Source organism: Anguilla anguilla, chromosome 2, assembly GCF_013347855.1.
Source record: "Anguilla anguilla isolate fAngAng1 chromosome 2, fAngAng1.pri, whole genome shotgun sequence".
Taxonomy (NCBI): Eukaryota; Metazoa; Chordata; class Actinopteri; order Anguilliformes; family Anguillidae; genus Anguilla; species Anguilla anguilla.
In genome coordinates this window covers 10909267-10931656 of record NC_049202.1, presented here as the reverse complement: position 1 = coordinate 10931656, position 22390 = coordinate 10909267, and the positions used below count along the sequence as shown (strand labels likewise).

The 22390-nt window shown below is 45.0% G+C and overlaps 1 protein-coding gene across 2 annotated transcripts; it reads left to right on the top strand.

Annotated features, from left to right (window-relative positions):
* The first annotated feature begins 5976 nt into the window (after positions 1-5976).
* LOC118221034 (poly [ADP-ribose] polymerase tankyrase-2) lies at positions 5977-21830 on the top strand. Of its 2 annotated transcripts, XM_035405624.1 has the most exons (27): positions 5977-6699; positions 7102-7326; positions 7631-7726; positions 7856-7892; positions 8632-8707; positions 9268-9362; positions 9515-9581; positions 9839-10025; positions 10136-10257; positions 10680-10771; positions 10897-10975; positions 11395-11566; positions 11804-11883; positions 12105-12250; positions 12576-12741; positions 13075-13294; positions 13741-13850; positions 14634-14822; positions 15738-15978; positions 16468-16550; positions 16741-16861; positions 17258-17355; positions 18041-18115; positions 18728-18833; positions 19129-19315; positions 20060-20216; positions 20619-21830. In XM_035405624.1, the coding sequence occupies exons 1-27, from the start codon at positions 6486-6488 to the stop codon at positions 20679-20681; spliced, it is 3504 nt and encodes a 1167-aa protein (XP_035261515.1). In that variant the 5' UTR covers positions 5977-6485; the 3' UTR covers positions 20682-21830. The 2 variants fall into 2 exon arrangements, with proteins under 2 accessions (XP_035261515.1, XP_035261516.1); XM_035405625.1 differs by lacking the exon at positions 14634-14822 and having other exon boundaries at positions 5979-6699.
* The last annotated feature ends 560 nt before the right edge of the window (positions 21831-22390 follow it).

The window sequence follows — 22390 nt, the reverse complement described above, 5'->3', positions numbered from 1 at the left end:
ATCAAACTGATTTGCATACTTCTCACGTGAAACCAGCAAATAGCCAATGGCAGAACGGAGAAAGTGTGCGCTAGAGCAATCAGCAAGCAGGACTGTGCTGATCACGACCCGCTTTGTACGAAAAAAATCTGACGTCGACGGACCAAGGAAGGAGGCGTTAGGACGTCTGACACACTATCACGCTGATAGTCATGGTGTATAGATTGGCCGGTCGGTTACTTCTTTGTTTGCAATATATGTATGCCATGGATGCATCCACCCATTGAGCACTGCTTTCTTCTGCATTGTTATCAATTAAGCAAGTAGGAATTGCAGCTGCAGTTGTGAAATAGATTCATAGATGCTGGTACTGTTCATGGCGAACAGTAAGTGTGTGTGTGTGTGTGTGAGAGAGAGCGCGCGCGTCTGTCTGTCATGCGCCTATGCGTGTTCCTGTGCGCTTTTAAAAAAAGTTTACATGTTATTCATGTTCCGACATCTGGAGGAGTTATTAAAAGAAAACATTGTTATATGCCACAGCGGATATTACATTTGGTGGAGTAATGACAACCGTTTCAGACATTTGCTAAATTTCCGTACAATTGTATGTGAAAATGTACTTTCAAATGATTAGATTGTCAACTGTGGCCAGGTAAGGAAGAGAAAACAATAATCCAAACATGAGCACAAACAATTCCTGAAAGCCTGTGACATTTAAAAATATATAAGCTTCAGTATTGAGTGCTATTGTACCTGCTCTGGAAAACTATTTCTCAAGCTAAGGGGGTTAATTTATTTATTTTTCTCTGTCGCAGGCGAGGGATTCTTTATTTATATCGATAATTACCCTGTACTGTCTGTAGAGTGTTTACCTTGGTGCACATGGTGTGTTAGCTATAACAAGCATTACCCCCACTGAGGTCAGTGGTGGCACTGAAGTCACAGGAGGCCAGCAAGAGCACTGTGTGAGTGCCAAACGCCATGTCAGATTTCACATGCCGTGGAAGATATCGTTTGGAAAATGTTTTATGAACTGCTCATTTGATTCGATACCTTTTAGATTACTTCTACTGTGCCAAGTCCAAGTCATGCACTTGCGTGCTAATATCAGTCGTGAAATGGACAGCTCAGGTTCAATTTCTTAAAAAAAAAAAACGCTCAAGTATCCTTTTCTCTTTGCTGTTGTGTTCACAGTCATTTCTGTCCTTTTTTACTTTTAGCATATCAGAGAAAATAATGAATCTAAATCTTTCAGAATTGTGCTCTGGAAAGATAAGATTTGTTAAAATTACCAGCCCTGCTAAGGTGTTTATCAAAATAATAAACAGTATTCAGGTCACATGTTAATCATTACATTTTAACTTTCTAACTATTTAAAAAAATAAATATTTACCTTTGAAGCCAAACACTCTCTTAGGAACTTATTAAACAATGTGTCTATTATGCTGTTGATTAAAGTCAATTTACCTGTACAGTTTTGCACATATACAAAGGGGCGACATAGCTCAGGAGGGCAGAGTGGTTGTCCGGCAGTCGGAGGGTTGCCGGTTCGATCCCCCGCCCTGGGCATGTCAAAGTGTCCCTGAGCAAGACACCTAACACCTAATTGCTCCCAAATGAGTTGATTGGTACCTTGCATGGCAGCCTTTCATCATTTGGCGTGTGTGTGAATGGGTGAATGAGAGGCATCAATTGTAAAGTGCTTAGGATAAAAGCGCTATATAAATGCAGTCCATTTACCATTTATATGCAACTGGGATGAAGAAAAGAAAATAACTTAACCCGACTTCTATGTCTAGGAGGCTTTAGGTCCAGACTACTGTTGCACATATGCTGTGAGCAGGGTGCACCACTGTCCTGACACTGGAACTAAATTTCACATCATGATGTCTCAGGCTCAGAGCAACATGGAGGTCACTGTGCCAGCAACGGTCATATTTACGGGGCTAGAACACTTCCGTCGACGGATTGGTGACAAGACAACAAAAAAAAGTGAATTTGTGAATTTGTAATGCATTGGCTTTGAAGATGTAAATGATTACAAGTTGTTTGATATTTTCACCCAGATTTCTGGCAGATGAGCTCATGGCAGTGCCTCCCAACTGCACTGGAGTGAGTAGGCAGCTATGCCAGCAGTGGGTGGAGAGAAATACTGTAGCTGTAGCTCTCGGCAGTAAAACAGGAATGGGGGGAAGGAGAAGTTGTAGCTGTAGAATTTTAACGCCCTCAAAGTCTGGGAATGCTTCTAAGGACATGACTACAGGTCTACTGGGATTATCGGTTAAACCGAATGTGATTTCATTCCACTCCCACAGTGTAAACAGTGCTTCTGATTTTTCAAAAAATGCTTTGTATTTTACAAATAATTCCTTTCAGTGTAGGCAGTGCTGCTGCGGAAAAAAAATAAATGTAAAGAATTGCAATTATATATTGTTCTATTTTATATACAATATATTTTGTAAATAAATTTAAAAAAACTTTTTTTAAATCATTTTTTTGTTGTGATACTGGTGGTTTGGCATGATAATCTATGTCCTGAAATGCTCACCAATTGATTAAATAAATGTAGAAAGCATATGAGCTTCACTGCTCTTAAACCGAGTTTCCTTTATCCCCCAGTAGCCAGTTGACAGAGTTCCAGACACGTACACTCACCGCTGTTGAATGCACTGAGAGCTGGCAGTCAGGAGAGGAGAACTCAAGTGCTGATTGGTCAAGCTGAGCATACTTCCCAGCAGGAAGTGCACTGACAGTCTGCATGCCTGTGTCACCAGATAAATGAAACATACTTCCCTTTAACCTAAGGCCTGTCTCTATGGCAATAATATGCAGTTAAACCTGTGAATAAGTTTTTCATTCTGTGAAATTTTAGGTGTAAATGGCTGTGGGGAAATGTGCAGCTGCAACAGGTGGTGCTGCCCGGAGCAGGAATGTAACTCCATTCAAGTTTGGCACAATTGAACTACTTTCATGTTTTGTGTACAATTTCATAATACAGTAACATAATAACTTATATTATATTACATCATAATAAGTAGGAAAAAATGAACGGACAATATCACATTGTGTAATACAGAAGATACATGTCTGTAAATGAATGTTTTTTAAGAGTAATAACTCACATATTCTTGAAGATTAAGTATATTCAAACAAGTTGGTTGCATAGATATAGCAGTCATAAGGATATTGTGAATGTTTTTCATTCGAAAATGTGTTTAATAGTATTTATTAATCTTTAAAGTTGTTTTCAGCATCTTATCATGCAAAATCTTTCTCGGGGGGGTCAATGCTGCCAAATGTTATAAACAATTTCCTTAGTGTGAAAGAACAATGTAAGGCGGATACAGCCTATATTGGCTTTGGTTCAGATATGTAATTTGAAGAGACTCAACCATCTCCATGTAACCTAAGGTAACTCCAGTTAACTCACAAAGTTGGTTTTAAAATGATTATCCAAATAGACTCTTGTTCCTTTGAATCAAGAATATTGTGTGAAATGTCCTAAAAGCCAATACAGAGCTGATGCCATAATATCAATGTGTTTCCTATTGTCATATCCTTGCAGTTTTAACTTCTTTTGATATTTTGGTGGTAAAATGTGCTTGATAGATCAGCTTTTAATAAAGACATTCAATGCGCAAATAGTTACACATGCAAGCACAAACACACATGCAAGCAAACACACAGTCTGTACATTTCTGTTAACACATGATCCAGGTCTGCGTCATGTATTTAACGGTATTAAAGAATGCCTGATTTGTCCAGTGTATTTTTAATGAGTTGTTGTGACATGGGCCAGAACATATGGAGCAAGTTGGCGCCTGCAGTGAGAATTCCACTCTGCTTAACTTGGCAGCTAGCCTGCCTGCGAGCGAGACCAACAAATATGGAAGTTTCAACCTTGAGATGAGTGGAAAGTTCCCAAAAGCATTTTGGATGTTGTAGTTCGCAAACAACAACAATTTAGTGTGTGATGAAAAACATCCCCTAAAATGACAAACTGTGTATTGTATGTACGTAGGAAGTTAAGTTAACTTTCAGAAATGAGTACAACCTTTGCACACCAAGCATTTGTAAACGTAGTTTGCTAACCTTTCAGTCACTAGACCTTTGTCCGACTACTACACAGTGTACACTGGATATAAAAACTATAGATAAAGAATTATGTTCCACCCATGAGTAAATAATTAAGCATGTGAATATAAATTAAATATTATAAGAGGCCACATTACTAAAGATGTGCACAAAGGTATTATAGTCAGTGTACAATTAGTATCAAATGCTTTGAAAGTGCTGTCTATATAGATTACATGTTGCCCAAATGACAATAATTGTCAATATGTCCAGTAATTATAAAGAAATGTGTACCTCAAGACTATTTTCTCAAAATTGTCTTAGAGATTGGAGTAATGAGCAACTGAAAAATGCATATCATTATGTAGATTACAGTCTGGAGAACTCACAACTAAACAGCAATTTAAAGTACAATTAAAGAAGATAACATTTCAAATCTACATGCCATAATTGAAACAGTCCATGCAAATATGTGCTAAAAACAGTTCAGAATATACCAACTCCAAGTACAATTTCACCTTTGACTACTTCAAAAATGAAATCAAACATAATCAAGATGATAAACATCATAAAATATAAGGACTGAAGTTAATGCCGTACATACACACCCTTTTGGCAAGCTTTGACCGCACTGTAAGTACAAACATGCATATGTTTGTTGCATTTTTCACAATAGGCACCTGTGGCTATAAAACCATGTTATAAATACAAACCCATAGGTAGCAGGAAACCTTTCCAGCTGTTAGTTGACTGAACATGCAATATATACAGGGGAAATGAGCCCAAGAGATTGCCATGAATGTTGGGACTGAAAGGAATTTCTTTTTTTATTTCACTGAGCTTAGACAGAAGTTTCTGGCAGGTCATCTGCTCTGCTACTGCACGGACGGATTGCATGATCAGAATCATGATGCAAAGGGGATACTGTTGGAACCTTTTTTTAAACAAGCTGCCTCTCAAAATATCCATTGAGGTTCTCCTCATTGGTGCGCTTTGGACTGAAAACAAGGGGGTGTGTACAAGGTGAAACTGACCATGACCAATCGTAGCCTTTCCTAGGTGGCATACAATAACTTTAGGGATGGCACGGTTGGGCACCACATACTCGCGCCAAACTGTGGTAGACCTGACATTGGCAAGCTGTGTTGGCGGGAAATGCGGTCAAAATTGCGTTGTGAAGGGACAGCTACAAAAATAGACTCACCTTAGAAATAAAATAGAAATGTGCCACGGAGAACAAGGTTACAGTGATAAGCTCCAAAACTGCAGTTTACCTTGGTATTTGTAGTTTTCATTAACATTTTGTACTGCAAAAAAAAATTAGCTACATGCCAGTGTCATATGTATATGTCTAAAATATACAATTAGGAAAAAATGAAAGTCTAATTAAACTTTTAATAATAAGTCATCTATATTTATTAAATAAATATAAATTGATTTATGTTGAGCAATTATTTTGAAGTAGCTCTACATAAATAAAGCAATACTTTATTTAATAAATATAGTTGACTGATGAAAAGCATAAAACAAAGTAATATTTCTAATTGTTACGAGGAGAAATATTTTCTCACTGAATTAATAGTCATACACGTCTTTACCGCCACCTGGTGTCCCAATAATCCTAACACAATTCTCAGACTATTTCCGCAACTTTTATATGTCATTAGACACTGTGCCAATTCTTCGAGCACTTCCATTGACTTTTTGTTAGTATTGATAAAAAAATTGCATTGCTCGTGATGATGATCAACATAAGTTTAATTTTCTGTATTCCATATTATTATGAATTCCTTAAAATGTTGCGTGCAGCTTTGGAGACGCCTGGATTTTTCAGATAGGCAGCTCATGACGTTCAGAAGAGCATAAAGGGACAATGCCGACCAGCATCATGTGATTAGCGAAAATACACGAGTATGTCCGATGTCTCAAAACACCGCCTCTCCTCGCTCGCAGATGGACAAGCTTTGCAGCAAAATAACCACGTGATATGAAACATATCACAATCCATCACACGGACGCTCAGGTAGGGCCTCAGATGGCTACTGCTGTTTGTGGCGAATTTGCAGTCGGTACATGATATACAGTTTTGACAAATCGTATAATGTCGTTTGCAATCTATAAATCTCTATGCACGTAATAAGTGCATAATTAAATGTTTTAGAGATTAGGTCGAATAAATAGCTGTATCTGATGTGCAGACTGGTTAACAAGCTCTCTATTTAAGGTGCTAACCATTTACATGGGGCCGTGTCGGTAGTTGTAGCCAGTTAGCTAGCCGTGCCAGGTAGGTTGCCCAGACGTCATCAGAGTAGAATTTTCGCCATGGTTTTTAAAGATCGGAGGTAAATCTGGAGACATTATTTCCTGGGCCAATTGCCACGGCTCTTGGTGTCCACTTAGCGCTCAAGATAGAAAATAGATTAAGTCCGCTGATGTCCGCCCGAAGATGCTCGGGGGTCTCGGGTGTGGGTGGAGGCGCCGTGTCTCCAGGAATTGAAGTAACCGGGGCAGGGGAGCCGACGAGGGAACTCTTCGAGGCCTGCAGGAACGGCGATTTGGAGCGAGTGAAGAAGCTGATCACCCCGGAGAATGTAAACAGCAGAGACACGGCTGGGAGGAAATCGACTCCTCTGCATTTCGCTGCAGGTAAGGCCTCTTGGTAAACAACCATTGCACTAGCGGCGGACATACAGTAACGTTTCTGTGTTAGATTGCTGTCTTGCTAACAGTAACAGTATAGTCTTTACATACCTACTGGAACGGGGTTAGCAAATAAACGAATTGTATTCATAGCATTATCTTGGTAGCAAGAGGGAGTACCCGAACAAAACTGGTAGTAAAATAGGAAGCGTTCTCTATGGCAATTTAGGGTAGGGGGATAATCCTAACAACTGTTTGCTAAATTAGCCAGATATCTTGTGGTCTTTCTAAAGATAGCTAATTGGACTAGCTATGTGTCATGACTTCCTGTTGCATGTGAAAGCACTGTGACCACCCGACTATGCTCTGCCAGGCATGTCACGGTGATAGGTGTGTTGTACTTCTCAGGCTTTGGCCGTAGGGATGTGGTGGACTACCTGCTGCAGAACGGGGCGAACGTGCATGCCCGGGATGACGGAGGGCTCATCTCCCTGCACAACGCCTGTTCATTCGGCCACGCTGAGGTGGTAAACCTGCTCCTCCACCACGGGGCTGACGCCAACTCCAGGGACAACTGGAACTACACTCCGCTTCACGAAGCTGCCATCAAGGGCAAGATCGACGTCTGCATAGGTGAATTGTCTCTCTAAGTGGGCTAAAAGTGTTGGTATTTGTGTAACCTCGTTCAAAGATTCAGCGTTGTACAGCCATAACGCCTTTTCCCCACAGCTGCTAGAAATTAATCAGTGCTTATCTTAGACTCGTCACTTAAATTGTATTAAAGCTTAAAAAACGGATATCTGTGCAGTTTGAAAAGTTGATGTGGTGGAACGGCAAATTACATTTCAGCTACCGCAAATCTGCGTATCTGGGTTTTTGGCATCAATGTTTCTCTGGGACATTGGATTGAGTCAGTCTGTTTTAATTCCTCGTGTAGTGCTGCTGCAGCATGGGGCCGAGCCAACAATCCGAAACACAGACGGAAGAACCGCTCTGGACCTGGCTGAGCCCGCCACAAAATCTGTGCTGACGGGTGAGTCAAGCAGCTGTTGGCTAAATAGGCATTTCTTTATTTTGGATGGTTCACGATGCGTTGTTACAATAATTGATTTTGAATGTTATTATCAATGCATGTAATATGTGAATGTATTTCCTCACACAGGTGAATACAGAAAAGATGACCTCCTTGAGAGTGCAAGGTACACCAAATCCTAAGTTCTGCAACTGTGTGAAGGGTACATCCAGTGGTGTTGAAACAACAGGCTGTTCACGTGTTTACTAACAGACTTGGTCACTTAAAGAGTCCCTTAACGATTCACTGTCCGGCTGACTGAGTAGCTCTAGCATTAATGAGAATGGCTTGCTGCAAAAAATATGAAATATGACGTACATAGTGTTTACAGAAGGTGAAGGGTGCTCAGTCAATTCTCGAGCACCCTGCTGTCCTCATCTACTGAGTTTTTTTAACAGTGGTACTTTATTACATAGTATGCAGGCTTATCGGGTTATGGGTACATCCTGTTGAATAGCTTCAGTGGCCTGATTACTGGTGGTTAAAATGTGGATAATTTATGTTTGATTGTAATTAACTTTGGCATTTGGTGTAACCTTTAAAAAAATACCGATAACAAACTTTTAAGGTATTGAAAATGCAATTGAAAGTGGCATGCTACAGTCATTAATTCTGTGTTTAGTCAAAGCAATTAGCTGTGTTTGAAAGCAAAATAATATTTTAAAGTAGTTTGCATCTCATTACTGGAGACTCTTTCAACCCTCACGTTTACTTTTCAAAAATGGTGCTGACAGGAGTAATTATTCCACTCCATTTTTAAATGTAAGTGCAGAAACATAATGCTTAATTTAGACGGACAATGCTGAGAGTATGAATATCAGTACTGGGAATGCTCCATTCTTCTAATGCTTATTTTCTCATTTCAGGAGTGGGAATGAAGAAAAATTGATGGCCCTTCTTACGCCCCTAAATGTTAACTGTCACGCCAGTGATGGAAGGAAGGTAATTGCCTAAATAAGCTCAATCATACAGTAGTTAAGATATTAGCTCAGCTTGCGTGTAGCTATCTCTTAAATAAATGTGTATGCTAACTTTATCGCAGCATTATAGCCGCAGTGTGTTTAAGTTGTCCCTGCTAGTTGCTATGGGGTTTGCTCACATCAAATATTTAATGTTGGAAAATCTGATATAGGCTTGCTGTGTCTTAGTAAACATTTGTATGTCTGCAACTTGTTTGTGATTTAAACTGTGCCCTGAAGTGGCATTGCGCTGAATGTTGTACTGACCAAAAGCAAGCTCTTCATCATTATTGTTTATTTGCTTGGTTGATACCCACATCACAGGCAGCTTACAGTTATTGTTTTACGCATCATCCATTTATTTTTTTTAAACTAAGCAATTCAAGTGCTACACTGACACTAACGCCTACAAGACCAGAGCCCCACCGCAACCTTCTCGGTGCTGGATTTAGTGGGACAGATAAGCGTGTAGTTTGAGGAAGGGCTGCGGCGAGCCTGTATTTGTGTGGAACGTCAGTCTGTCGTCTCCCCCGTGTTTTTCAGTCCACCCCGCTGCATCTGGCCGCCGGCTACAACCGGGTGAAGACGGTGCAGCTGCTGCTGCAGCATGGAGCCGACGTGCACGCCAAAGACAAAGGGTGAGAGAGAGAGGGAGATAAAGAGAGAGATAGAGAGAGAGAGAGGAGGAGAGAGAGAGAGAGGCCCTCTGTGCTGTGCTTGTGCTCGTCCTGTTCTCCTTTACCGCTCCCCCTTTCACCCTCCCGCCCGTAACGCCCTGCTTTCCTTTCAGTGACCTGGTGCCCCTGCACAACGCCTGCTCCTACGGACATTACGAAGTGACCGAGTTACTCGTGAAGGTGTGTTGTTATCTTTCTATGCTCAAGACTGCTAGGTCTGCACAAATGTGTTATTTGCCAGAGCCACCAGATTGTTAAACAATGCCGCTGTTCAGATTAGTATTTCATTTGCTTTTAATGATTAACACTGATTATTATACTTTTTGGTGGCATATGCTGTGTTTAACAGAATTTGATTTATTATTCCAAGGAGCAAGAAATCCCAAGTCCTATCTCTGTCTTACCAAGTATAGTATCTCTCTCTCTCTCTCTCTCAGCATGGAGCCTGCGTCAACGCCATGGACCTGTGGCAGTTCACCCCGCTGCACGAGGCCTCCTCCAAGAACCGGGTGGAGGTGTGCTCCCTGTTGCTCAGCTACGGCGCCGACCCCACCTTCCTCAACTGCCACAACAAGAGCGCCATCGACCTGGCGCCCACCGCGCCGCTGAAGGAGCGCCTGGCATGTGAGCGCCGTCCCCCCGGAGGCCCCGCTTCGGCGACAGGCCCGCAGCCGCCGCTGCCGCCGCCAAGGGCCGCCCTCACTCCTCCTCACCCTCCGCTCTCTCTTTCACAGACGAGTTCAGGGGCCACGCCCTGCTGCAGGCCGCGAGAGAGGCGGACCTCGCGCGCATGAAGAAGCACCTCTCCCTGGAGACCATCAGCTTCAGGCACCCGCACACCCACGAGACCGCACTGGTAACCTGTCGCCCTGCGTATCTACTGCGGCTCATGGGTGTTGGTTTCAAGATGGATCTGTAAACTGTATATTTGTAAACGTGTTTTAAAAAAATTATGTTTTTTGGATATTTTCATATTGAGTATAAATATGAAATATGCCATTGTCAGCATTCAGTCCATTTGCTTGTAATTTCTGGAGTAGGATGACTCATTTCAGAAATTTCTGAGCTTATTTTTAAAATTTATTTACTTTCTATGACTTCTTGATAGAAAAATACGGACTGTCCATGCATACCGATTAAATGGTTCCCTCTCACAAAATGAACGGTTGTACAGGCTAAAGGCGTAAAGATTCCTGTTTGAGCTTCTGTGCACTGCGGGATGCTGTCACTTGGTTAAATTGGATTTTTGTGTGGGCTGCTTCCCCGTTCTCTCTGCAGCACTGCGCGGCCACGTCTCCTTACCCTAAGAGGAAACAAGTGTGCGAGTTACTGCTGAGGAAAGGAGCCAATGTGAACGAGAAGACCAAAGAGTACGTAGCGCCACGCTAGCCAGAACACAGCTGTGAAAAGAGTTCATACGTTTTACCTTCGGCTCGTGTTTTTCATTAAGCGGCGCATGCGAAAATTTTTGCTACATTTTCTCTCGATTTTTCAGCTTCTTGACGCCCCTGCACCTGGCTTCCGAGAAGTCCCACAACAACGTCATCGAAGTGCTGGTGAAGCACGAGGCCAAAGTAAGTGCAGTCCAAACGGAGGGGTGGTTTGGGGCCTCACATCTGTAACCTCACATCTGTTTGTTTCCGAGCCTTTCTCCTTCTGCGGCACTTCCCAAATTTATAGGATCTCATAGCACACCGCTCTCAAAAGCAAGCGACGTAGTGACGTGTCAACAGTAGGCCCAAATGTTCTTTCCGGGTTCTAATAGAACCATATCTATTTTACTGACATTTATTTTGGCTTTTGTGAATAGGATTTGTTCATTTTTCTTCATTGAATTCTTGAATTCATTGTTCAAGTTTTAAAAATCTTTTGAAATTTATTTGAACTAAAACGATTTTTCACACCGCACGCCTGGCCTCACCTGATGGCGCAGCGGTTGGGCAACGCTGCTGTAGAGCGAGTGTCTGAGTGTCCCTCGCCTCGTCCCCCGCAGGTGAACGCCCTGGACAACCTGGGCCAGACGGCCCTGCACCGGGCGGCCCACTGCGGCCACCTCCAGACCTGCCGGCTCCTCCTGAGCTCGGGCTGCGACCCCCTCATCACGTCCCTGCAGGGCTTCTCCCCCTCGCAGCTGGGCAACGAGAGCGTCCAGGAGATCCTGCAGCGTAAGGAGCGCGTAGCGCTGTGCTACTCATTTAGTCCCAAAATTACATTCGGTATTATGTAAAGTAGGCCCCCTTCAGCAATGTAAGGAAACTTTAAAATGAAAGATCTTTATTTCCCCCCCCGCACATAAGATACAGGGTGTCAGACGGGGTGTGACGGCTGTTAATGCTTGAAAGCACTTCTCTGGCCCTCGCCGGCTCTGATTGCCGACGACGCGCATGTTTTATTCATGGCAGAGGGAGCGTTCGCCAGGAACTCGGACACCGATCGGCAGCTGCTGGAGGCCTCGAAATCTGGAGACTTGGACATCGTCAAGGTAATCAGGAGGAGGGACGCGGCTCCGCGGCTCTCGGCGTTACTCTGCATAATTAATCCGACCCCCGCGCGCATTCTGAAGGGCCAGATTAGCCCGCGAGTCCTTCCGTCGCGCCGCGCGAATGCGAGGATGAGCCGCACTACAGGAGCCGAGACGCGGAGTGGGCTCGCTGATTGAAGTGTTGAGTCTGTCGACCGTTCGCCCGGTGTCTCTTGTTTCAGCGGCTGTGCACGCTCCAGAACGTCAACTGCAGGGATGTGGAGGGGCGACAGTCCACCCCCCTGCATTTCGCGGCGGGGTACAACCGCGTGGCGGTGGTGGAGTTCCTGCTTCAGCACGGCGCGGACGTCCACGCTAAGGACAAAGGGTGAGGCTCCACCCCCCTCCCCCCACCCCCCGTATCCAGTTGGACACACAGCTGGGCTTTGCTCAGACGTTCACTGAAGCTTATTTATAAAGAAGAACTGACTGACATAAAGCTGTCATAGTAATATGAAGGCTTGGATTCCATGAAAAATGGAAAGATATTGTTCTTGTGTTATTGTATTGTTTTTCCTCCACAAACGTTGTTCAGCGGGTCAATTGGCGATTGCTGAACTTGTCAAAACATTTTGTGAAAGGGGAAAAATGATGCAAGATGAAAAAACCGTTTTGTTAAAGTAAACGTTAAGCCAACCCCTCCGCCCCCACAGCGGCCTGGTCCCCTTGCACAACGCCTGCTCCTACGGTCACTACGAGGTGGCGGAGCTGCTGGTCATTCACGGCGCCGTGGTCAACGTGGCGGACCTGTGGAAGTTCACCCCCCTGCACGAGGCCGCCGCCAAGGGGAAATACGAGATCTGCAAACTGCTGCTGCAGGTACGGCGGTCATGCCCTCCGGAAGCGCCTGGTGTGGGTTTAGTCCAGGTAGTGCTGACGGCTGAGGGCTTTGTAACTCCAGATCCTGGGCCTGGATCAATACTGTCTGTAAGAGTATTTCCCCCCCGAGAGATTCACTATGGACACTGCATTGTGTTCATTATTATTATATAAATTGCATAGCTTTGTACAAAATTGCTTTAGCCCCCATGTGATTCAATGAACTACAAAGTTGGCTGGGTGGACCGGGCACCTGCTAGGCTAACTAAGTGAAGCCGTTAGCTCGCAGTAGCAGCCGGTGAGGGCATCGCTTCACCATTTTTTCGCCCGCAGCACGGCGCCGACCCGACCAAAAAGAACCGGGACGGGAACACCCCGCTGGACCTGGTGAAGGACGGGGACACGGACATCCAGGACCTGCTGAGGGGCGACGCGGCGCTGCTGGACGCCGCCAAAAAGGGCTGCCTGGCCCGCGTCAAGAAGCTGTGCCGGCCCGACAACGTCAACTGCAGGGACACGCAGGGCCGTCACTCCACCCCGCTGCACCTGGCAGGTCAGCGCGCCCCGCCGCCCGCGGTTACCACGGCGATTCGCGCTGGTCGCCCAACCCGGCCTGCAGCTTTCTTAAAGGGCCCCTCGGTCATTCTTTGAGAAAATACTACCAAAAGGGAAATGTTAGCTTAAAGAAAAACAACCTTAAGTATGAATTCAGGCATGCAATGCCATATACTGGGTCAGTGATTGTCCAACTAAACTTCACCTGGGGCTTATATCCACCAAGGTCTCTATATAAGATTATCTATCAATGAATATGAGTGATACACATAAGCTGAAGTGTTTATTCACAACAGTCCAAACTTAACCGGTGCTTAAATTGATTGCTAAGCACGCTACAGTGCAATGTATAAGGCCAGACAGAGTGCATTCTTTCATTTTATGTTGATTAAAAAGATGCAGAACTGATTGTCGTTTAACGCGCTGTCCCTTCCCGTGTCCCAGCCGGCTATAACAACCTGGAGGTGGCGGAGTACCTGCTGCAGCACGGAGCGGAGGTCAACTCGCAGGACAAGGGGGGCCTCATCCCCCTGCACAACGCCGCCTCGTACGGGGTGAGTCCCCGTAACCCCGGGAAACGCTTCCTGGGTCACGGTCGCTACGGTAACTCCAGATACCCCGATGTGATTAGGGAGAGCAGGTTCGGAAGCTTCAGAGAGTCGTCGGTTGGGAAGACGAGCTCCGGCTCGCGTGGCGAGGGAAGGGTTAAGGATGGAGATGGAAGGAGAAGCGCGAGGACGGTAGATTGCCGCGTTCGTTTCGTGCGTCCCCCGAGGGCCCTTGAGCGGCGAGCGGGCAATCACGACCGCGGCCTTTCAGAGCCGCCCGCCGCTCCCGAAGCGGCCGATTGCGCTTCGCGCAGGACGCACGTCTCCGCCGCTCGCCTCGCGCCGCTCGTTCAGATTGCGGAGGGCCGGCGCGCGATGCTCCGCGGGGGCGGGGATTTTTACGTGGCCGGAATTTCGAGAAGGAGGGCCGGCTCTCCACGTTAGGAAGGTAGGTATTCGGGCTCCTTTCCTCTCTCCAGTCGCAGTGCTGTTTAACCCTTTCCCTTCCCGGTCACCCTGGGCGATGTGGAAAGCGTGTCTTTGGCGTGTTTTCACCTGCTGCTGTGCTTTTGACGGGCCTTTGCACATGGCACCATCGTGAATGCTTGCTGGCCGTTGGAGATGGGTGGGGGTGGTGGGGGGGGGGGGGGGTGAGCTTGGGAGCAGGGGAAAGGGTTAGTTGGGGTGGGGGGTGGGGGGTGGGGGGAGGTGGGGAAAGAAGCGTCTGGTGACTCTTGAGAAAGGAGCAGCCAACCGAGAGCAAGCGGCGTGCGTGTGTCTCGTTTCCAGCATGTGGACGTGGCGGCTTTGCTCATCAAGTACGACGCATGCGTGAACGCCACCGATAAGTGGGCGTTCACCCCGCTGCACGAGGCCGCCCAGAAGGGAAGGACCCAGCTGTGCGCCCTTCTGCTGGCGCACGGGGCCGACCCCACCCTCCGAAACCAGGAGGGCCAGTCGCCGCTGGACCTAGTGACGGTATCCATGTCCTCTCGGTGTTCTCACAGCCCCCCTCCTCCCCCCACCCCCCACCCCCCAGTCACTGTTCACCCCCTCCGCCGGATCAGGGGACGGCCTGTTCCCCACCCCCACCCCCACTCCCGCTCACAGCCAGCCGTATCAGTCCCATCGCGCGGGTGGCGGATGCATTAAACCGCTCGGCTCACGCCGCCCACGCACTGCGGCTGCGGGCGCGCTTAGCATTCAGGCTGCTGTGGATGCACTGGAACACCGCGGTCAGACTGCAGGCTGTGTCTCTGATAATACCAGTGTGTCAATAATACCAAAGAAATTATGCGCCTGCAGTTCAGTTAAGGTAATATGTTAATGGATTTACGTCTCTAAACACATTACTTTTCAGATTTTTAAGTTGACATTGTTTTCTCTGTTAAACAAATATTATGCTAATATGCTACCAATTTTACCATTATAGTAATAGTATTGCTTTAAGGTAGTTAATTGTGATTTTATCCTGTTAAAATGCTGTATGCTTGCATTCAGGTATTGAGGTAACTCCAGAGCTCTTCTCTGTGGGTGTAGCCGATGTGGTTTAATGCATCTCTGTGCCCGTTTCACGCCTCCATTCTGCTCGACATCAGCAGCCTCCGGACTGTCACATCCAGCTGAATGCGGCTTATGGCCTTTAGATGAATGCAGGGGGGATGCTGGGAATTGTAGTCCTCTAGGCCTGCTGTGGAGGTTTTTCCGCTGCTTGACGTCATGTTGCACCAGCGCATGCCAGACGCGCCCGGCTGCGTTCGGGCGTGAGGGTTTCGCACGGCATCCCGGGCGACCCCGGAGCCGGTGCATGTGACCGTCCTCCCGTCTCCGCGGAGCTCGGGTTTCCACGGCGCCGGAGGTGACGTGTCGCCTTTCTCTCCCTGCGTCTTCCAGGCCGACGACGTCCGCGCCTTGCTGACCGCGGCCATGCCCCCCTCCGCGCTGCCCTCCTGCTACAAGCCGCAGGTCATCAGCGTCTCCGCCTCCACGGGCGTGGCCCCCTCCGCCCTTTCGGCCGGCCCCGCCCCCCTGCCCTCCTCCAGCGCCATCGACAGCCAGGCGGGGGGCTTTCCGGAGCTCCTCCCCCTCCTCGCACCGTCTGGGGCCGAGGGGCCAGTCGACAAGAAAGAAGAGGGTGAGTTTCCCTCGACGCTCACTGTCACACTCCTTTTTAACCTTATGAAGAGGAGGTTTTTAGGAATGTGTTTTTCAAAGTTCTATGCCAGTGTTCTAGAACTGTAGTCAGTTACAAGTAGTGATTGTTACATCAGCAGTAGGAGGTTCAGTTAAGAACATTCTAATTCCATATTTGTGATCTTACACCATGAGGAGCTCACTTCAGGACCCCTGCTAGTTTTCATAACCACCTCAGTCAAACAGCCTTTCCAAAATGTGTTCAGGCTTGAAATACGGATGTCTGAAATGCTGCTTCCTGTCTTGATTGTGTTTTGACTGAGGTGGATACCATTTAGCTGCATGGGTGCAAAAGCAATGGTATGCCCAAGAGGTGTTCTCTGCAAAGGGCTATAAAACAGCACACTCACGGTCCCTCTGGACCATCGTTAATGTATGACTAGAGCAGTGTAACTCCAGTTTGACGCAAAGTTTATTTCTCTCTTCTCAGTTCCAGGGGTTGACTTGAGTATCAGTCAGTTCCTCCACAACCTGGGCCTGGAGCACCTTTTAGAGATCTTTGAACGAGAGCAAGTGAGTCTATATTTCAACCGCCCCTCTTTTCACGTGCAGTCATTTGTTAAAATCTGTCGGACATATCTGCGTACGCCATCTTTATTTATTTTTTATTTCTTGAGTAACCTGAATTCCTGGTATCCCATGTGGGAAAAGCTGTAGCGTGTGTAAGGAATGGGAAACTGACAGCTGAATTCTCTGTGTTCAGATCACCCTGGACGTGCTGGTGGAGATGGGACACAAAGAGCTGAAGGAGATCGGCATCAACGCCTACGGGCACCGGCACAAAATCATCAAGGGGGTGGAAAGGCTGATCGCGGGACCGCAAAGTACTAATCACAAAAAACACTAAATAATGCCGTCTTCACTTGCTGTACAAAGCACAAAATGCACCAATAATACCTTCACTTGCAAACTGTCGGTGATGATGGAGTTTTGCCTTTGGTTGCTTTTTGTGTTGTTAATAATGATATTCTGAGTTATTTCGCAAATAAAACTCTGTGATTCTTAAAAGCTAGGCTTTTGTTACTACCCATTTTCGAACTCTGAAATTCAAAGGGCACAAAGTTTTTAATAGATATATTTTTATGAGTTAGTGTAGCATGCTGGATTTGCTCTTTCGTCACATGATTTTTTTTTCACTTTTACACACCTGTAAATATATTGGGATGCGTGAAGGCCACACCTCTTTAAGCAACCATGTCCTCACATTCGATGTGCTGCAGGTCTGAACCCTTACCTAACTCTGAACACCGCTAACAGTGGAACCATTCTGATCGACCTGGCCACAGACGACAAGGAGTTCCAGTCCGTGGAAGAAGAGGTACTACCTCACCACTCCGAATCCACGATCGCTTGATCCATGATTTAGATTCACCAGCGTTTATGAACATTATCTTTGAAATAGCATATTATCTTTGAAATATCAGATAATATGCTGTTATTTTCAGCGTACTTGTGAAGTTGGAGAAGGAGGGCGTTCTTGACATTGATTGTAATAGTCTAGAACAGCGTATTTTCATATGGTAGTCTTTTAAGTCGATGGGTGTTTTTGGCCACTTTCCAAAACTGTTAAAGAGAATTTTGTTAAACCACTCCACAAGTATACCTGGAGCCCTGTTGGGCTCCTGGAAAGACTGGTATATTTGAAATGGTATAATCTTTGTGACACCGCATTTATTTTCCTGTGAGGGTTTATCTCTGAATAACTTGGTGACTTTGCCCGAGGGCACTGCGATGATGAGGAGCATATTCATCTTCAAGCCTCCACCTGCTCATCAGAGTAGATCCATCACCTGGAGCCACTAGACCATGGGTGACACAGACAGCCAAAATGCTGAGCATTTAGCTCCCTGTGGGAACATGCAAACCTATGTGGGATTTACCCCTGTGGCCAATATAACACCTGCGAATGCATGCCTTCCTTATGCCTGGCAGAAAATGCCTTTACTGCAGTAGAGCGTTGGTGGAAAAGGAGATTTTAAAATGTGTCTGTTTTTTTTTTACAGATGCAGAGCACCATCCGAGAGCACAGAGATGGCGGCCATGCGGGGGGTGTTTTTAACAGATACAACATTTTAAAGGTGTGTGGATTATTTTATTGTCAGATTTTTTTTTTTTTGCCTTGGCTTGAGTAGTAAATACACAAATGAATAGCCATATCACTTTCATACGCTGCTGTTGCCTTTTAAACTTGCCCTTTGCTCGGTGTATAGTTTGTATCTATATCACGTTCGGCCTCGTGTCACTGTGGAGCCACTGGGACCGCCTAAGAGGACCCCGCGCCATGCTGTACTGTAGACCTGAATGAGCGTGCTGTTCAAACAAAAAGCAGGAACTTGCCATAAAGAACTAATTCAAGTTCTGCTTTTTCACTGTTCTCAGAAGTTGCTTGCCAAAGTCGAGGGAGTTAGTTTTTACACAACCTGTTTAACCTGCCAAGCTTGTTTCCTGTAACTCCCAGTTGCTCTGAAGCATGAATGACCACAGGCCTATTTCCTATGGATGACCTCTTTAATCGTATCGTGGTCATACCATTTATTTATTTTTTTTTTCTAAAATTCATCGAACACACACATGCATGGGTGTAGTAGTATGGTAATTATATGCATTATTTCATAATTAAATGCCTCCAATTCAAAATTCTTCTGTCAAAATTTGCACTGAATGTGTAGTTTTTCTACCTTAATTTTCAGATACAGAAAGTGTGCAATAAGAAGATGTGGGAAAGATATACTCATCGCAGGAAGGAAGTATCTGAAGAGAATCATAATCATTCCAACGAGCGAATGCTGTTCCATGGTAAGAGTGTGTCCGCCAGTGGAGAAAGCCAGCTTCCATGTCTGGAGAACCAGTGGATCCAGAGTTTATTTCTGCCTTGACATTTCTGCCAATGTTTCTGAGCCTTGACAAAGGAATCGGCCTCAATCGTGGTTGCGCGTTGGTTTCCAAAAGTAAATAACGTACAATGTTACGTGAGGACTGGTCTGGCCCTTGTTTTCCTTCCTCTCTTACAATTTTGCTGGCTGTAATTTTTTTGTACATTAAAAGTTTTGTGCGATTCCAGAGCTGGTCTTAGCGAATCCCTGGCTTGCAGGTTCTCCGTTCGTGAACGCCATCATCCACAAGGGTTTCGACGAGAGGCACGCGTACATAGGAGGCATGTTCGGAGCCGGGATCTACTTCGCGGAGAACTCCTCGAAGAGCAATCAGTACGTCTACGGGATAGGAGGGGGCACGGGGTGCCCCCTGCACAAAGACCGCTCCTGCTACGTCTGCCAGAGGTTAGCCACGCCTCCTTTCTCTCTATTGGTCCACAGAACTGTGTTTGAATGCTTATTTATGTACCGTATTTATTGTTCCGTTTCAGATAACTGAAAATATTATTGACATTTTTGTATTGCTTTATTGATTGATTTGGAACAAGATGTTCCAGATTATGTAATATGAGTAATAATATAAGAATTTTAACTCCTGTCTCATCCAGGACAAGGTAACTAAACTTGGATGCTTAACTCAAATGAGTTTGCAGAGAACTGTGTTTTCATAATTTCCTAAGTTCTAAAAAATAAGTTTTAAATTATTCAGAAAAAAATTTCAAAGCCATTAAGCTGTTTCAAAAGAGGATAGAGGGTAAGTAAAGTTCTAAGACATGCGAAAGAACGCCCTACATATCAGGCATTCCTGCAGAACATTCTTAAAAGGCTTCATTTTGGCCATGAAAGGATTCTTTTGACTCCCTCAATGCCAAAAAAGGGAAGGAGATGCAAGAAATACAGGGCGGAAATTTAGTCCTGTGACAAGTACATGGCATGCGCATTTTCCTCTTATTTCCTTGCTATTGGATGAGAGGAGAAGTGAAAGGATCTACAGAGGCACAATGAGCCCAAAAGCTGTAAAGCACACCCTATACCCTGTTTTCTCCAGTCGTAATGCTGAGAGCACCAAGTTGCCTTGGCGTTGAGTCATTTTTCCAGGGCAGGAGAACTTGGTGTCACTGGCTCTTTGCTGTTTTGCCGTGACTGCAGGCACCTGCTGTTTTGCCGCGTGACCCTCGGAAAGTCCTTCCTCCAGTTCAGCGCCATGAAGATGGCCCACTCCCCGCCCGGGCACCACTCCGTCACTGGCAGGCCCAGCGTCAACGGACTGGCCCTGGCGGAGTACGTCATCTACAGAGGAGAACAGGTACTGGCGCCACACCGGTCACATGACCTACCGCTGTGGGGCGACATGGCTCAGGAGGTAAGAGCGGTTGTCTGGCAGTCGGAGGGTTGCCGGTTCGATCCCCCACCCTGGGTGTGTCGACGTGTCCCTGAGCAAGTTGGTGTGTGAGTGTGTGTGTGAATGGGCGAACGAGAGGCATCAATTGTAAAGCGCTTTGGATAAAAGCGCTATATAAATGCAGTCCATCCATTTACTGTGCATCTATGTGTGATTCTCAAGACATATTATGCTTCATCTGGTGACAGCTGTCACATAATGTATAGCGACTCTCTCTCTTTCACAAGGAATGAAAGTGCCGGATATGAAAGATAAGGGTGGTATTGATGGTTCTGCCATTATTTATGTTTGTGCCTTCCTTTCCAGGCCTATCCAGAATATTTGATAACGTATCAAATAATTCGACCTGAGGGGGCTGCAGATGGATAAATTCAGAGGTCAAAGGTCAGCAATCAGCTCTGGACCAACCCTGTTCAGTTTGTCACATGAGCATTATGAGATGGAACCACGGCTGTAGTTATTGCATGTGGAGATATTTATACAGTGTATAAAGTTTCTCTTTTCAATCATTTTTTTTTTTTTTTTAACTGTTTATGATTCCTTCCCCTTTCCAATTTGGCTGTATATGGAACTGCGTGATTTAATGATTTTGTGATTTTTATTTATTGTTTATTTTGTTGGCTTGTTCTAATGTCCATATTTGGAAAAGAGTGTTGTTTGCACCGTATTTGACTTCTAATTCTGTAATGGGAAAGCTGGTGGAGAGCAAAGCACAGCTAAGATTTGAATTATTTATTTTATGAAGCTGTTGTGTATATATATTTTTTGTACTAGCATGTTAATTTATTTGCCTTTGTATTATAAGAATAATACATCTTAATGTTAACTGAACAGAGTAATTTCTCCTCTGAATCAGCAGTTGAAAAGAATGAATCCCTTTTCAGCAATTGCTGAGATGAAATAGCCAGCTGTGCTGTGTTTGGTGCAGGGTCTCTCTGTGTTTGTAACCGTGGTATTTTCATTCATAATTAGATGAGGAGTGGAGAGAGAAAACAGACAGCACTCTGTTGAATGTCTTATCAGTCTGTTACGGTAACCAAGGTGATCTTATCTGCAGAAATTTGCTTGGTGAATAAGCATTGTAAATGTTTCAGAACACAGGAAAAAAAGTTAAAAAGAAATGCCTCAGACATTTTTTTCAGATTGACCCATGAAAAAAATTTGTTTTAAGTTAACAAGCTTGGAAATTGATTTTTTTATATACAGTACACTCATTTGAAGGTTGAGTTGTCTGCAGTGCAAATAATGTAGCTAACTGGTATGTGACTGACTTTTGTTATGGAAGATATTGTTGGATGCACTGTTTTGAGTTTGTCAGAAATAACGTGAACTTGACTATGGTATCATTGCAGAATGTTTCTGAAGCACTTGTTCTTTGTGCATGGTATTCCTGTCATGTTCAATCTTGTGATGTCATATATGGAAAGTATCTGTTTAACACTACTTCAGTATCGTGGTAAATTTATGGGAAATTCTCTTCAACCCCTGTGGCAACCAAATAAAAGAAATAATATATTATTTTGGTATGTATTTTTTTGTTTTGCCTCAGATATGAAAATACCGTTACTGCTGTTTGATGCTGTCTTATGATTTAAACAGACATTTCAAAAGACTTCCAAGGAACATAAATGTGTAGTTGGAAAGGCATTACTGGCCATAGTATTTTGAAGTTGAAAAAACAGAAGTTTACAGGGTACACCAAAGCTGCGGTCAGTGAAAAAATTTGACCCTACTTTGAGATGTAAGAATTCTGCTGAAATCCTGGAGGGTAAACCAGTTTCTGCTAACCTGGTTTGTATATTGTAAGAAAAAATAAGGTTCCGGACGAGAAAATCTTGGTCTTCGTAGAAACTGTCTTTATTGGCAAAATATGGCAGCAACAGAAAATACACGTAGCATGTACTCTGGGAGCATCGAAGTCAAAATGCACCCCGACTGTCTGTCTTGGCCTTCTTTTAAGCTGTTAGTTGTGATTTGATTAGTGGTACCAGTGATGATTGGTGAGTGAGATGATTAGTTTCTGTCAAGAGTCACACAATGCCTTAGCAACTCTGCTTTGTTAATCACTCCCGAGTCAG

Excerpts from the sequence above, each read along its gene's own strand:
- LOC118221034 (XM_035405624.1), top strand. The coding sequence starts at position 6,486 with ATGTCCGCCCGAAGATGCTCGGGGGTCTCGGGTGTGGGTGGAGGCGCC. Across the intron at positions 6,700-7,101 it reads TCCTCTGCATTTCGCTGCAG|GCTTTGGCCGTAGGGATGTG; the intron begins GTAAGGCCTCTT and ends TGTACTTCTCAG. Across the intron at positions 12,251-12,575 it reads GTCCACGCTAAGGACAAAGG|CGGCCTGGTCCCCTTGCACA; the intron begins GTGAGGCTCCAC and ends CCGCCCCCACAG.